Source organism: Pseudorasbora parva, chromosome 3 (assembly GCF_024679245.1).
Source record: "Pseudorasbora parva isolate DD20220531a chromosome 3, ASM2467924v1, whole genome shotgun sequence".
NCBI lineage: Eukaryota > Metazoa > Chordata > Actinopteri > Cypriniformes > Gobionidae > Pseudorasbora > Pseudorasbora parva.
The window spans coordinates 31516804-31534536 of NC_090174.1; the positions used below are offsets into that span (position 1 = coordinate 31516804).

The 17733-nt window shown below is 36.2% G+C and overlaps 3 protein-coding genes across 3 annotated transcripts in view; 1 reads left to right on the plus strand and 2 right to left on the minus strand.

Annotated features, from left to right (window-relative positions):
• Positions 1 to 1794, minus strand: part of cfap299 (cilia and flagella associated protein 299) — a 90458-nt gene extending 88664 nt beyond the window's left edge. Inside the window, exon 1 of the mRNA XM_067440108.1 lies at positions 1672 to 1794. Within this exon, the coding sequence (XP_067296209.1) occupies positions 1672 to 1779 (108 nt within the window). The 5' untranslated portion in view covers positions 1780 to 1794. The remainder of the gene's footprint in view (positions 1 to 1671) is intronic.
• A 123-nt stretch (positions 1795 to 1917) lies between these two features.
• Positions 1918 to 17733, plus strand: part of antxr2a (ANTXR cell adhesion molecule 2a) — a 131690-nt gene continuing 115874 nt past the window's right edge. Inside the window, exons 1-2 of the mRNA XM_067438424.1 lie at positions 1918 to 1968; positions 3235 to 3328. Coding sequence (XP_067294525.1) covers positions 3294 to 3328 — 35 coding nt within the window. The 5' untranslated portion in view covers positions 1918 to 1968; positions 3235 to 3293. The remainder of the gene's footprint in view (positions 1969 to 3234; positions 3329 to 17733) is intronic.
• fgf5 (fibroblast growth factor 5) lies at positions 5243 to 16882 on the minus strand. The gene is made up of 3 exons (XM_067438425.1): positions 16438 to 16882; positions 14329 to 14432; positions 5243 to 5686 (listed from the first exon to the last, which is right to left on the minus strand). Exons 1-3 carry the CDS (start codon positions 16652 to 16654, stop codon positions 5324 to 5326), a joined length of 684 nt encoding a protein of 227 aa, XP_067294526.1. The 5' UTR covers positions 16655 to 16882; the 3' UTR covers positions 5243 to 5323.

The following is a 17733-nucleotide window of genomic DNA, read 5'->3' on the forward strand; positions in this document are numbered from 1 at the left end:
GAGGCATATTCGAACTGCCATCTCCGGGCCACACTAACCAGGAAACTAAAGACAGCAGCCGCGTCAGTCACTAGCACACCTCTCGAGATCAGGGGAGTGCGGTTTACCTGCACAGCTTTCACTAACTGGCCTCCGTTACCCCTAGAGTCCTCAAAGTTTGAATTATTTATAAACATCATCTCCCAAGCACTTTATATAAAGTTAATCAGATGGATAAATGTTAACTTTAGTCCATCCATGTGGGGCCTTACGTTAAAAAAAGAAAATTCTGTCATGAATTACTCACCCTCATTTCATGCCAATTGTACCTTCTTCAGAAAACAAATTAAAATATTTTTGATTAAATCTGAGAGCTCTCTTAACCTCTCCATAGACATAAATGTAATTACCACTTCCAAGCCTCAATAAGTTATTAAAAACATAGTTAGTAAAAATAAATAAAAATAAATAAAACGTACGCAGTTTACGTTGGAAATAGCGCAGCGGCTCCGAGTTCTACAGCAGCCGATGTTGTTCACATGAGCACCACGACGCATGCGTGTGATGATGACGCAGGAGTTGCACTATATTTACAACAGTTTATAGCAGTAACAAACATTTTTGTCTGTTTTTGCAAGCAAAATGTATTCTCGTTGCTTCATAAAATGAAGGTTTAACCACTGGAGTCACATGTAGGCCTACTATTTTAACAATAATTTTCCTACCTTTCTGGGCCTTGAAAGTGGTAATTAAATGGCTGACCATGGAGGGGTTAGAGAGCTCTCGGATTTCATCCAAAATATATCTTTATTTGTGTTCCGAATATGAACGACATAAGGGTGAGTAATTAATGACAGAATTTTCATTTTTGGGTGAAGTGTCAAGTGTGTAGTATTCAAATAGCCTACCTTACTTCACTCAAAATGACACTTCTTACCAATTCCATTATTGTTCTAAAAACAGTCTAAAGGACATAGGTCTACACATTGTAAGGTCCTGTGTTAATTACAAACATTTAAGCCGTCCTAATTGTTAACATTATTTCAAATGTTATGTTATGTAAGCCAACTACTGTATCTACATTAAGGTTAGGCCTACTTGATTTGGCAAAAAATAAAATAAAATAAAAAAGACATTTAAATGAAGTGTAAACAACCCAAAGTGATCAATTATATAATATCACATATTTCATATGATGTGATCAACCACATCAGTGTGTTTAGCCCACAGTGCATTGCAGCTCTAATAATGATGATTATAGGGCAGGCTAATTTAGTATAAATTAATCAACTAAAATGTATTTACTTTACTTAAATGGGTAACGTTAATTGCGCTCTTTGGGAAGACCATACATTTGATTAAGTTTGGAAAGACGACAAACGTAATTCATTGCACAAAAACAGAACGTTAGCATGCAGAAAAGAAATACCATGTCGCCATCTATCGTTACACTAATAACATGTCACAGCTGGAGCAATGACTCACACTGCCAGACTATTCATTTTGAAAAATGAAACAAAAGGCAATAACTTAACGTTAATTGTTTTCTAGATCCACCCGAACACAGTGTTTGTAAATTTCAAAACGTCACCTGACACATGGTTTTACTTAGAGTCGGCAAATTAAAAATGTTTAGTTGTACTATAGGCTATTGTATCTGATTGGACAAACAACGTGAATTTAATACGTCACCCCAAGGTAAAAAAGATCCAAAGGTTTTATCTGAGAATCTAAGAAGTCCTCATAGGTGCAAAACTTCTTTACGGTTTCACCAGCAAAATCGCCGCTGTTGTCCTCCATGTTGTTTAATTTGAGATATTCCCATGGCAACAGATAGAGCTGTAGCGGGACCTGGGACTGGGATCAGTGGATAGCAGCTGTCGTGTCTTCCGGTTGTAAACCAATCACGAATCAATGAAAGTTCGCAAGCTCCGCCCAATCAAACAATCGCTGGAAAGTTTCAATGTCAAGCTACAAAGTATTATCAGTGTAAGTTTAATATGGTCTACAATTGCCTTTTCTTAGATCTCCAAAATAACGATTCATTTTAACTAGCTGTATAAAAAAATAACAAACGTCTAACTCTGCTAGGATGAGAGTAGCTGAAAGGTTGATATGCATTCAAATGCTGCATTCCACGTGGCACGTCAATGCATGTTTGTTACTTGTTGTATCCGCTGATGTAGCCTCTCATCCACTGATCTATAAATTATAATTATTTAACTATCATTTTATATCAGTGCTCTCATCCAGTAACACAAGTAGAATGATTTATTGCAGTCTTAGCTTATTAGCTAAACATAACATATATAATATAATATAATATATTATTATTATTTAGAGAAACTGCATCATACTTTGTTACAAATTCTACTCTAAAAGATGCCAGAAAAAAAACATTCAGATTTTTCATGCAAGTTTAAAATCATCTTGAGTCATTGTTATGTATAAAGATATTGTGACTGATTCATTATTAACAACAAACATTAATTATTCATTTTTTAAAGAGTTACTTTATGTAATCTATTTTATCAGTTTGTTTTATTATTATTTATTTTTTTCTTTAATTGTATTATAGTATACTACTTGGGGGATATTTCTTTCCCCCAATGAAATCTACTCTGACAACTGATACACCCAATAATCCAATAAATACATTTATTTGAAAGGTTGTGTAAGGTGTACATCAAATGTAGACAAAATTACCAATATGTTAATACACTAATAAAATGTTTTAAGTCTATGAATATTGGGATTGTTTTAGGTTTTGTTGATCTTCTGCAATAAACATTACTGGATTGCTGGGTTTAGTGATTGAACAGTTCTGCTGAACCACCGTTTTGTGAGAGGCATGTTTTATTTGTTGTCTCTTTCAAAACTATTTTGAACATGGCAAACAGGTCTGCTGTAATGCTAAATCATGCTTTAAGGTTGGCCAAAATATACTTGAAGCCAAGTTGTTCATCCTGAACCACTAGGTGGCAGAGCTCATTAAACTTTTATCAAACTGTTCTCTGTGTGAAAATAGTCTATGCATTTTGCCATCATAGTTTTTCAATTTAAGGAATTTAAATGGCATAGATTGTATCCCCAGAGAATGTTCATATTCGTGGCAATTGACATGGTCTAGGCATATAGGCTATCCAAGTTTTCAGTATTATGGCTTATGCAGACACATTTGATGTGGATTCCTTGATGTCTTGACACCTGTATTTCAACCTGTTTGATGAGATGCTGTTGTAAACCATTTTCTAGTGGAATATCTGCCCTCCACCAAACCCTGACTTTACCCCTTGGATCAGCCCAACAGGATAATGGCACAAGACAGCTGTTATGTCGATTGTAATGGGTAAGTCTTCAGATTTAGACATCCACTACCACCACCTTGCATATGCAATATACATTGGCCACATTGTTGATTTCATGGGCATCTAATGCAGAAATAAAAAAAAAATAGTGCAATAGTGCTTGTTGTGATTAATGCTGCCTTTACGTGCTCTCAGAACTATCGTAAATACGAGTTTCCTAGGTAAAAATTGCACATGAAGTCATTTCCAAATTTGAAGGCGAAGAGCTCGTAATTACGACATCAGAAGTAAGAATCATCAAATTTCCGATAGCACGTGAAGGAGGCATAAACCATTTATTGCCTTTGGTGTTTCTATTATTCCTTAATATCATCATAATACAATTTTCTTTTCATTCCATATATATATATATATATATATATATATATATATATATATATATATATATATATATATATATATATATATATATATATAATTTTTTTTTTTTTTTTTGTGTGAAAGAGACAATGGCCTCAGAATAGAATTGTAAACAGGACGTTTTTAATGAAACTATTGTGAAATGTTTATTAGAAATGAATTATTTTGTGCATTTATAATGGTTGCTTTTACCAGTAAACACAAAAGATGAGTTCCACACTGTTTCAGTGTGTCCTGCTTGACAGTTATAGGGATATTTTGTTAAGGGTCACACCGTGACTGTCTGCCATTTGATACACCTATGAGCTGAGCTCATAAAAACACTGAACGAACAGTCTCAAGACATGTTTATCCTTGTGAGACATCGCTCTTCTATGGAATGCACTGGTCATTAAAGGATATAATTTCCATGACAGTCAGCAGTTAGACTGAGAGTTTTGATGGACAGACATCTAGTTGTTCAAAGAGTAGAAATACTTTATGGATGTTCTGGCAAGCAATTAAAAGGGTTAGTTCACCCAAAAATGAAATTTATGTCATTAATGACTCACCCTAATGTCGTTCTACACCCGTAAGATATTCAAGATATTTTATATTAGTCTGAGAGCTTTAGGTAAAAAAATAAAAACATCATCAAAGTAGTCCATATGTGACATCAGTTAGTTAATTAGAATGTCTTGAAGCATCGAAAATAAATTTTGGTTCAAAAATAACAAAAACTACAACTTTATTCAGCATTGTCTTCTCTTCTGGGTTTGTTTTCAAACCTCAAATAAAGTTTTGAACGGTCATGAATCAGCGTATTTATTCATGATTCAAGAGATTGCATGATGAAACTGATGTCACATATATGGACTACTTTGATGATGTTTTTATTCCCTTTCTGGACACGGACAGTATAGTGTGCATGCACTTGGATACGCTCTCGGACTAAATATATAAAACATTGTAAACAGTGTTATGAAGATGAACGGAGGTCTTTCAGGTGTGGAACAACATTAGGGTGAGTCATTTTTGGGTGAACTAATACTTTAAGCAATCCATATGCATAATTACACCCATAAACATTCAAAATATTAATTAATTTGCTTGTATTGTTGTTCACCTTTTTAAAAAATATATTTGCAAATTACCGTCACAAACGTTATAATCTTAGGAGCTGGATAACTGTTTGTGCAAAAAAGCTTGTACATAGAGACATAAATATATTGTATAAATACTGTGAGGTATAATATAAAAAATGTAGTTATTTTGTAAAATCACTGAGGATAACTATGCAAATCCTTTTGTGAAGCCATACATATATATATATATATATATATATATATATATATATATATATATATATATATATATATATATATATATATATATATATATATATATATATATATATAAAATAAAGAAAATATCTTTATGAAATCCATACCAGACTTCAGAAATTCAATCCGTCCTGAACATGTCTTGTGTTTGGCTTATACAGCCCATGTGAAGTACATGATGACTGGAATGCTCATGTCAAAGTTAAATATTTGATCTCAAAGAGAACTTATTTCAGCAAACCAGCCTTTTCCCAGCATGTCTTTTTTTGCAAGATTGTTTGAGACCGTACTGGTCTATCCGAATCGAAACTTTGGCCAGTACTTGACTATCGGTCGATTCTTCTTTCCAGTGTTGACTGCGACTTTTGGTATTAAGGGCTTTGATGGACGTGGAGGTGGTTGTTTTTCCAGCTCTTTGTCTGTTATTGAGAATCCTTGTTCAGTCTTTTCGTGTAGGTTCATCCTCGGCAGAAAATGTGTAGACATGTGTTGTGCCTTCACTCTCGGACTGGACCCCATTTTTGCTTTGCCTCTCTTATTAAGTGCCACGAACCACTCTCTGCCAGTGCGATGGTTCTTGTGGATCACTGAGGCGTACGTGTTGTAGCTGTTCTCCTGGAACCGCTCCCTGAACTTACAGTCATCTGTAAAGCTCTCCTGGGGAAAAGGACAGGAAAAGGGGGAATGAAATGATACAAAGACAGAAAATCAACAAGTTGTTCAGCCTGATACTGATACGCCTGTGCATGTTAATACTCATGTTAATATGTCTTGAATCTTGGCATTTAACATAGACCGTGAGTGATATTAGATCCCTCTGATGATCTATGTTTGTACTTCAGCTGGAGTCCAACTGCAATGGTGTTTATTTAGTGTTAAATTCCCTTTAATATTTGTACATTTTACTTTCAAATGAGAACTTTACACTTATACTGTTTTTTCCAGGCTTTTTCTGTAAGCTATCTGGTAGGCTACATTTTTGAGTGTGCATACAAATAAAATAAAATAAAAGTATGATTGCATAATTCACCTTGGAATTAATCACTCTTCTCGATTCAGGTCTTGTAATATCGTTTTGCCTTTATTTGGGTTTTACATGGAAAATAAACAGCATGTCAATTAATTACTTTTTTTTATTCTAGAAAAAACATTCTAAAACTGTCTTCTAACAACAGTTGTTAACTGAATACATTAAAATTGACAATTAACATGATATAGATGTGATGAAGACCAAGTTTCAGTGAAATATCCTCTCAATTCTCTGTGATGTCTTTACGGCCTTATCATTATGTATGTATTCTGAGTGGCAATTTTTCTGCAGATGATGAGGATGGTTATGGTACGTGACAGCATCTGAAATACACAATTGAGTTTAGAGTTACAGTTTGTCTGTACATTTGATTATGTGGAAACAATTATGTTATATAAAGGCTAACAAAATATACAGTAGCATGTGAGATGTTCTATTAAACTAAAAAGAGAAAAAGATGGTTAGGAAACCAGTTAAAAATGATAGACATTTTAAGAAAGAAATAATTTACCTGTCGAGAGTGTGTAGACTTGTGTAGTTGTGTAGCTGAGCTCCAGAAAATCACTAATAAGGTGGCTTTGGCGGTTACAGATAAAAAATAATAATAAAAAAAACAAGGCGGCAGGAGACACAAAGTAAACTCTTAACACGAAGAACCCTTTCAATATATAAAGGGTTCTTCAAGATGATAACTGTTCTAAATAGAACTGTACACGTAAAGAACCTTTAAAGAACCGGTTTGGGCTTTGTTTTTCTGGATTGCAAGAATATGGATGGTAATGATAGATATATATATATATATATATATATATATATATATATATATATATATATATATATATATATATATATATATATATATATATATATATATATATATATATATAATAAAAACGTACCAAATGTACTATGTTAAGGCCGTATACTATGTCTGAAATATACCGTACTCAAACTAAAACAAATAAGAAGGAAGCTGAAACATAATAGCTGTACTCATAAGTTTGCAAATCCCTCACAGAATATTTATAATAGGAATATTTAGAAAAATAAGATCATATATATTTTATTAACGTGCTGAAGAAGCTGCACAAGAGTTTTTTTTTCCTCCAAATATTCCACAAGAATATTGGATATAATAATATACAAAATTATCCTGTTAAGAAATTAAATTATTTCATTAAATAATACATCCTCGTTGAACATTAATGACATTTGGTATATTATGTAGTTGTGTATGAGTCCCTCTATTATCCTGAATGTCAACATCCTATACGGTACTGTAGACATTGTGGGGAAAACACGTGTGCAGAGAATGCTGGGAAATCAAAGAAATTGCAGGACCAGAGACTAATGCACAACTATCACAACAGGCAACAAACAGTCATTGATGCTTGTGGAGACAACAGCCAAATTCATGCATTATATTGTCTTATGGAATACAACATCAGTTATCTCAAATACTGGGTCCATCAAGGCAGTACTGAATAAATAAAAAAAATGACACAATGAATATTCATTGTTATTATTAATTCCTCTTATTTTGAGCAAAGGGGATGTACACTTATGAGCAGACTGTACCTGTATCATGCTTCAATTTTACCGCAGCAATAGACAGAGGTGCAGCACATCAATACAGCTTGAACACTTTGGGCACACAATAAGTAATTGCTGTGCACACACTTTGTAAGATGCCACATTAGCAGCTGCTGGCGAGAGAACACTTTGTGGCCTGATTGAGTTAGCCTCTCATAAAGAGAGCTAATGAAAAGCAGCAAGCAGATTATAGACACTGAGCCCTAGAAAGAAGCATTGAGGGGGTTACAGAATAATTGCAAGTCTTGCTTTTATCTCCTAGCTCAAAGTCATCAAAACCAACTTTCCAATCAAAGACTGTGGTGACTGACAGAAGCGGAGCTTTGTTTGTATGGGCTGAAAACTCATTAGGCTATGAAATAACTTTATCCTTCCAGGGCAGAGGAAAGCAGGACACATGCTTTTTCATATGCAATCTATGGTTATGTATACTGTGCAAACTTGGGTAGGGTTTCAGAAATGCAGCCATACCCCGACAAGACCAGATATCAGTTATATATCTATCTAGTATGTTTTTGGTCTGACCAAAGTTTAGATAGTTCAATAATATGAATTTGATCAAATCAACACTAGATGGAGCACCCTTATAAGGCTACTTTCATTATTAGTCTGTTAGGTTATTCTTTCTTCAGGTTGATGGCTCTTTGTCAAAAATGGTCTTTGGGCTTCTCTGTAGGTATATCTGATACCTATGAACAATGCTAAAAGGACTCAAACTTGACTCTCTTCTGGTCTCTGTCTTGATGTTGTATACAACACACTGAATACCTATACTTGTGTGTGCCAAAATGTATTAGGATACTTATCCCTCACCTAAAATTGCATATATTAGAAAGACATATGACACGAACACATTTCAAGAATAACATTTCACGAAAGGAAATTTGTTAAGCATATTGTTTGTTTGGTAATCATAGTCATTGTGATGAACGACACCATTAGTTATTCTGTTAGGACACCTCTTTAAATGTAAAGGCAACTGCATGCCTCCATACATCCAAAAATTAAATAAATAATTGAAAGTTTTTTTCAACCAGTAGCATAATTTGATTTCAGGTGCCACTTTGTTTGAAAATAATGCAATGAAATTCATACTTTTAAAGTTTGAATCAAGTGTCCTAAACTTTTTGGCGACATTAAGTATTTTGTAAACAGCATCTTATACCAATAACTGTACACAACCACCATTATTAAGAATGTTGGCCTCATTCTCTAAAAATACATTTGGTGGGAAACTATATCATGACTTTAATGAGAGTCGGTCCCAAGTAAGAGGTCTTGCATAATTCCCAAACTCTGAAATAATAAAACTGTTCTGGTTTGCTGAAGAGTGCAGCAAAGCAGAAAATAGTGCCATTACAATATTTTCTAAACATGCCAGTCACAACTTGACCCACCATAACTTCACAGGGGCTCTCTCCCCTAAATGTAGTAATATGCCCCCAAAACATTGTAACGTTTGTTTGATTAGGGTACATGGTTTTTGTCTTCTGGGAGTGCCTTATGACCTTCGTTTTCGACAGCAGCCAGCTGTTGAGGTTGCATCCTTTTATGACATTTTTGGGGGGTTATTACAGTCTGTGTTTGAGGAGATCCAAGAAATCCCATATGTCTGTTGTTCATTGTCTGAGAGCAGAAGACATTTTATTGTCAAGTCGTGAACTTGTACAGCTGCTTGACCTGTGTCTGTCTCTGACAGCTTTCTTTCCGAACATTATCTGCAAACAATCCTCTCTCAAAGATTTCCCATATACTGTGGTACTGTTACAGTTCAGCCTTTCTTCACCAGCGTTACACTGTTGTAGACACAGACACAAGTCATTACATCTTGGCACGACAGATTTAATCCCATTCATAATTGTTACTTTATTATTCAGAGTATATACACCTTTAAAGCATGCTAGCAAAATTTTATTTGAGACACGCCTCCAGTTCTTGAGCAATTGCTTTTCATGGAATGGGAGACCTTTGCATCTCCGTTTCCCTCTTGGTTTCTCTCCCGCTCCCTATTGTTTTCTCAATAAATGCCATGACCTCTTAAGCTTCGCAAAGATTATGTTAGTAATGGCTTGCTGGGTAGGTCAGACGGCATAATGCACATCTGTCTTCCTTGCCATTATCACAGCAATAAATTGCCACTATGAAAACATCTAAATATTAAATATGACAGACAGTGCAACAAAAACAGACGCCAAGTCATTTGATACTCTTTGGTTAGGCCGACTTGTCTACGGAATGAAGTGCTTGGGGTTTAAAACCCAAGCTGACAGCTATTAAATAAGCCTGTGCAACTGTAGCTGGTCTGAGGAAATGAAACCCAATTCAAGTCTGATGGAGCCGCTGCAGCTGCTTTAATTACAGATGATGTCTGCAGCAGTTTGGAGGCTAATCCTCAGATTTATCAGACTACTTTATTATCCATCCCTTACGAGATTGGTCTAAAATTGTAAAACATTAATGTGAAGTAGGGTGTACATAAATACAGAATATATATATATATATATATATATATATATATATATATACACACACACACACACACAAACGCAGTGGCTTGCGTAAGTATTCGGCCCCCTTGAACTTTGCGACCTTTCGCCACATTTCAGGCTTCAAACATATTTTAAATATTGTAATTTTTTGTGAAGAATCAACAACAAGTGGGACACAATCATGAAGTTGAATGAAATTTATTGGATATTTCAAACTTTTTTAACAAATCAAAAACTGAAGAATTGGGCGTGCTAAATGATTCGGCCCCTTTACTTTCAGTGCAGCAAACTCTCTCCAGAAGTTCAGTGAGGATCTCTGAATGATCCAATGTTGACCTAAATGACTAATGATGATAAATAGAATCCACCTTTGTGTAATCAAGTCTCCATATAAATGCACCTGCACTGTGATAGTCTCAGAGGTCCGTTTAAAGCGCAGAGAGCATCATGAAGAACAAGGAACACACCAGGCAGGTCCAAGATACTGTTGGGGAGAAGTTTAAAGCCGGATTTGGATACAAAAAGATTTCCCAAGCTTTAAACATCCCATGGGGCACTGTGCAAGCGATAATATTGAAATGGAAGGAGTATTAGAACACTGCAAATCTACCAAGACCTGGCCGTCCCTCTAAACTTTCAGCTCATACAAGAAGAAGACTGATCAGAGATGCAGCCAAGAGGCCCATGATCACTCTGGATGAACTGCAGAGAGCTACAGCTGAGGTGGGAGACTCTGTCCATAGGACAACAATCAGTCGTATACTGCACACATCTGGCCTTTCTGGAAGAGTGGCAAGAAGAAAGGCATTTCTTAAAGATATCCATAAAAAGTGTTGTTTAAAGTTTGCCACAAGCCACCTGGGAGACACACCAAACATGTGGAAGAAGGTGCTCTGGTCAGATAAAACCAAAATTGAACTTTTTGGCAACAGTGCAAAACGTTATGTTTGGTGTAAAAGCAACCTGAACACACCATCCCCACTGTCAAACATGGTGGTGGCAGCATCATGGTCTGGGCCTGCTTTTCTTCAGCAGGGACAGGGAAGATTGTTAAAATTGATGTGAAGATGGATGGAGCCAAATACAGGACCATTCTGGAAGAAAACCTTTGGAGTCTGCAAAAGACCTGAGACTGGGATGGAGATTTGTCTTCCACCAAGACAATGATCCAAAAACTAAAGCAAAATCTACAATGGAAAGGTTCAAAAATAAACATATCCAGGTGTTAGAATGGCCAAGTCAAAGTCCAGACCTGAATCCAATCGAGAATCTGTGGAAAGAACTGAAAACTGCTGTTCACAAACGCTCTCCATCCAACCTCACTGAGCTCGAGCTGTTCTGCAAGGAGGAATGGGCAAAAATATCAGTCTCTGACTCTCTGATGTGCAAACCCGGGGGGGGGGGGGGGGGGGGGGCTCAAGGTTGTGCGTGTTGTGGCTTCACAAATGCTTTGCTGCATACCTCGGTTGTAACGAGTGGTTATTTCAGTCAAAGTTGCTCTTCTATCAGCTTGAATCAGTCGGCCCATTCTCCTCTGACCTCTAGCATCAACAAGGCATTTTCTCCCTCAGGACTGCAGCATACTGGATGTTTTTCCCTTTTCACACCATTCTTTGTAAACACTAGAAATGGTTGTGCGTGAAAATCCCAGTAACTGAGCAGATTGTGAAATACTCAGACTGGCCCGTCTGGCACCAACATCCATGCCACACTAAAAATTCCTTAAATCACCTTTCTTTCCCATTCTGACATTCAGTTTGGAGTTCAGGAGATTGTTTGACCAGGACCACTAAATGCATTGAAGCAACTGCCATGTGATTGGTTGATTAGATAATTGCATTAATGAGAAATTTGAATAGGTGTTCCTAATAATCCTTTAGGTGTGTGTGTGTGTGTGTGTGTGTGTGTGTGTGTGTGTGTGTGTGTGTGTGTGTGTGTGTGTGTGTGTGTGTGTGTGTGTGTGGAGTTCACACACACACACACACACACACACACACACACACACACACACACACACACACACACACACACCCCTAAAGGATTATTATATATATATACACACACACACACACACACACACACACACACACACACACACACACACTATATTGACAAATGTTTTGGGATGTCTGCCTTTACATGCACATGAACTTTAATGGCATCCCATTCTTAATCTGTAGGGTTTAATATTGGCCCGCCCTTTGCATTTATAACGGCTTCAACTCTTCTGGGAAGGTTTTCCACAAGGTTTAGGAGTGTGTTTCTGGGAGTGTTTCACCATTTATTCTATAGCGCATTTGTGAGATCAGGCACTGATGTTGGACGAGAAGGCCTGGCTCCTAGTCTCCACTCTTATTCAACCCAAAGGTGATCCATCAGGTTGAGATCAGGACTGTGCAGGCCAGTCAAGTTCCTCCACACCAAACTTGCTCATCCATGTCTTTATGGACCTTGCTTTGTGCACTGGTCATGTTGAAACAGGAAGGGACCATCCCCAAACTGTTCTCACAAAGTTGGGAGCATCAAATTGTCCAAAATGTCTTGGTGTGCATTAAGAGTTCCTTTCACTAGAATTAAGGGGCCAAACCCAATCCCTGAAAAACAACCCCACACCTTAACCCCTACCACCAAACTTTACACTTGGCACAAGACAGTCAGGCAAGTACCATTCTCTTGGCAACCGCCAAACCCAGGCTAAGGACTCGGATTGCCAGACAGAGAAGTGTGATTGGTCACTCCAGAGAACACATCTACACTGCTCTAGAGTCCATGACGCTCTCTACACACTGTTCTTGAGCTAATCTGACGGCCAAACAAAGTTTAGAGGTTAATTCCATGAATGGACTTATTGCACAGGTGGCAACCTATCAAGGTACCATGCTTGAATTCACTGAGCTCCTGAGAGCAACCGATTCTTTCACAAATGTTTGTAGAAGCAGTCTGCATATTTAAACCCAAAAATGAAAATTAGCCTATAATTTCCTCACCCTTAAGTCATCCTAGGTATAAATTACATTCTTCTTTCTGACAAATATACTATATTAAATACAATAAAAGTTATATTGGAAGAGCCAGGACTTTATATACATACATACATAACATAACATAACATAACATTACATATAACATAACATAACATAACATAACATAACATAACATAACATAACATAACATAACATAACATAACATAACATAACATAACATAACATAACATAACATAACATAACATAACAACAATATTGCCAAAAGTATTTGGACACCGCTCCAAATCATTTATATATCATATACATGTATGTGTGTGATAATAAAAATAAATGTTTATTAAGAAACTAAATCAGTTCATATTAGAATGTTTCATGTGACACTGAACACCGAAGACTGAAGTAATGATGCTGGAAATTCTGCTTTGTCATCAAACAAATAAATTAAATTTGAAAATATATTAAAATAAAAGGTTTTGAACATCAGTGTATGGGTATGTTTTTGTGTACTTGTTACAGATACTTTCCTACTGCTAATTACTGCTATAACTGCTAATAAAAAAGTAACGTGGAGGTTAAAGCTAAATAATAATGATATAATAGTTATATAATGGTTAAATAGATTTAGAATGAGGTTAGGGTTTTGTAGTGTACCCACCGATCCTTTGTGATTTTTTTCTCTCTCTCTGATATGAAAGACAAATAGGAAAAGGGCAGTTCCTATTATGCAAGAGTTTTAAAGCTAAAATAGATTGTTTCATATATTGTTTCTTTGTATGCATAAATCCTTATTCTTGCTGTTTGCATACAAAGTGCCCTTACTGCTGTCCAACTTTGTTTACACACAGGACTTGACTTGACATATTGATTCCCTTCCTCTTCCTTGCAAGATTATCAACTACCCCAGACTCGTTTTAATCTGCTCTTCCCATTAACACATGCTAATAAGCTCTGCCTTCTATCAGACAGCCCAGACCCCTGCAAATCCAGATTGCTCTGAAACTGCAGTGTCTCTCTCCACTGCTGTGTGCTGTACAAGTCTTTGTAGAGAGAATTTGCCGAAGCAAATCACAGTAAGCCGAGATTTCCCTCAAAAATGTGTATGGGGAGTTTGTTTAGCACATTTGGGTCGTTTTCCATCCATTTTTTTTTGTTGTGGATGTATGAGTTCATTTTGTTTACATATTAGTGTTGGATCAGACTCACAGTTGCATGAAGCCTCCCCCTCTTGTTCATGGCTAGAAATCGGTTGCTGAATACCCCTCGGATTCCTATGACCCCTTGAGACACGGCAAAAAGCTCCAGCACACCTACAGATTGAGGAAAAGACATTGATTGCAGTGGCGACTGATGACCTTTATGTCCTAAAAGGTCAAACAATGGTTCGCACAGTAGCAGAATACAGTTGTAATTCCTGTTTGTAGTGATACATAGTTCTCTGTCCATACATAAGATGATATTATGAAACAGAGTAGCAAATGCATTCTATAACCAAAGTGTCTCCCTTAAGTTTTCAAATTTCATAACCGAATTTTGAAAGAGAGTTTGTGATATGTACAGGTTGTTTTTGTCATTGACATATGAATGGCATAAGGCATGCACTGTTATTCTTTGCTGTCATCACTAAAATCTTAGATGTATCAACCTCTCTTATGTAATAAAAATGGCAAAGTTAAGCCTTGGATGTTTTTGGGCAGAAAAAAAAAACTGTATATCTGACAGAACAAAAGCAGGTGGTGTTTCACAGCCAATAGCTTACATTCTTAAAGACACAATATAAAATGCTGATATTATATTCTATGGTTACAAGTATTATTCACAGGTTAAAAAAGAGAATTGAGTTGAGCTCCTGTCTGCTGCTGAATGTACACAACGATTCACATCTTTTAGTAAGTACACTTAAGGGGATAGTTCACCCCAAAATGAAAAGTACCCTATGATTTACCCACCCTCAAGGTGTATATGACATTCTTCTTTCAGAGGAATACAATCAGAGTTATTTTAAAAAATGTCCTGGCACTTCCAAGCATTATAATGGCAGTGAAAATTGCATTGATCCTTTCTAAAAATACTCCACAGGGCTCCGAGTGATTCATAAAGACCTGAAGCAAATCGATGGGTTTTCATAAGAAATATTAATATGTTAAAATATATTTAACATATCTAAAGCTTTAAATAGCTTCCGGCAGTTGAACTTTCCAAAAAAGCATAACTGACGTAACTATGACACTGGACGTAGCGTAAGCATTTTGAATTGTGAGAAGTGCTACACCTTTTTTCGTGAGCTGAATATGGAAGGTGGTCTGCCCAGAGCTAGATGTTTTACTTTATAAAATATCTAATATTTATCATTTTTGGGTGAATTATAAGTCAACTTTATTTTTGTAGCGTTTTATACAATTGTTTCAAAAATTGTTTCAAAGCAGTGTCACAATAATAAGTAAAACAACTGTAGCAAGATACGTGTCATTTATTCAGCTCGAGTCAGTTCCATGTTGATTCAATGAGCAGCCTATTTGTCATGTTATTGTTTATGCCTTTATACAGTAAGTAACGAATAGCGAAAACACAACTCTAAATATTATAAAAACAACAATCCAGAAAATGTAACTTCCTAATGCCAGTCTATATATATATTAGATTACTAGATTATAGCTGTTTTTTCAGGGAGATGTTTCAGGTCAATGATGTTTCAGGTCTAAATATGCATAGCATATGGGCTTAGCACCTACAGTCAAACTTATAACAGTCCTTTTTACTTTAATCTAATTTTCCTCATCTGTTTTACAGTAGACTCTCTAAATAGACCAAGTACTACGGCATGTGCACCAAGCTATTCAACCATTAACAGAAATCTAGTGCATGGCATGTTAATGATGCCACTCACTCCAGCTTTCAACTCACTAGCATTCTGATCTCAGCCGCTGCACCTGTTCCCCATACCTGTAAATAAACAAGCCTCTCCAAAACAAGAGACTCCAAAGAGGAAGCACTATGGTTTATCATTCATCCAGCCAGATCGTGTTCTGATGTGCCTAAAATTGAGTATTTTTGCTCAGCTCATCAATAACCTGCTATGATTCTGTCTGTATGGGAGCTTCTCTATTATGCAAAACTGTTTAAACATACAATCATGCCAATGATTGCATTGTGTCATTTTAATAATTTATAATCGTTTTGGATGCAAATTAGCACATTGAGCATTGGTAAGTTTATTTATATCAGAAATAAATAAATCAGTCACTGATTTGAACTTCGCTCTCCACATGACCAAATGTTTGTAAGTCCATTAAGATATGGTAAATGATAACGTACTTAACGGATTTGGTTCGTGACTCCCGTTGACTCTTCCATCGAGGTGAATCTGAAGGTGGAAACCTATTCCAACTCTACAGTACAGTCTGCCGGTCCTGCGCCCTGATACGCGCCCTTCCTCGACAAGTTGGTGCTCCAAATACGCGCGCTCAGATCCCGTAAGCACTGCAGAGCGAGGCAACTGAAAGAGGAGTAAAAGCAGGAGAGGAACGTTCATTCTTTCCAGAGAGCTGTCTGTGCGCGTGCTAGGCCACTTCCAGCATTTTGCTGCTGTTCCAGCGCTCTGAGGTAACTCGCTGTTTCACTGGTGGGCATTACCCTCGGCTGCAGGAGCTGGAGCAGATCTGCTGGCAAAGAGATATTTATATCACAAATGATCTCACTGCTTGATGCGTGCCTGAGATGTGCAGGACACTCTCTCTCATCCTCAATTTATATCGAACGAAACCGCCCTGAGATCTATATATTGGGGAAATGCAGAAATGCAGAGCCTATTTTAGTACGTGTTTCAATGAAAATGACATGTATTCGAGATAATAAAAAAGAGAGATTTTAGAAATCTAATCTAAAACCCACGTGGCAAGTTTTTTAGAAATGTTATTAGTGTTCTGTGTTCGTTTTTTAACCGTTTCTGATTTTGAAAAACGTACAAGTAGCTCCTGATAAATGTATTTAATGTTAAGTGGTGTGTTACCACGAAGTAAAAAGTAGCCTATGAATACACGCGAGTGTTCATAACTCTTCAAGCAAGCTTTCACTTATTTTGCAAGGTAATAATTTATACAACTACTCAATTTGACCTGATGAAATATGTAGCCTATATAAACTTAATGACCTTGACATACAGTGTTGGTATTAATGGGCTCGTGCGTGTTGATTTTGATTTGGTGTGCAAACGTTAATAACGAAAAATAATAACGAAATCTCTTCACTGCTTATTTTTTTTTAATTAATCAATGATTTTGCGACTTTGCTAAAAGACTGATCAAATTGCATAGTTAGTACATCACATACAATCTAAAGGATTGTTAATACTGCAAACATGTTTATATAAGAAATCATTTTATAGGCTATAGATTTTTTATAGCATTTTTGTAAGCCTTGAAATGCGTCACGTCACCTGAATGACCCGCATATAACAGGACTAAAGGCACACCTTAAGAATTTTGCTTTTCACTACTTCTGTCTCCTATAATGTATGATATGCAGAAAATAAATATATGTTTGTATTGAGCATTTGTGGATCAACAGATTTTGTAATCGTAAAAGTGGTTTATTTTATTTAGAAATCTTAAA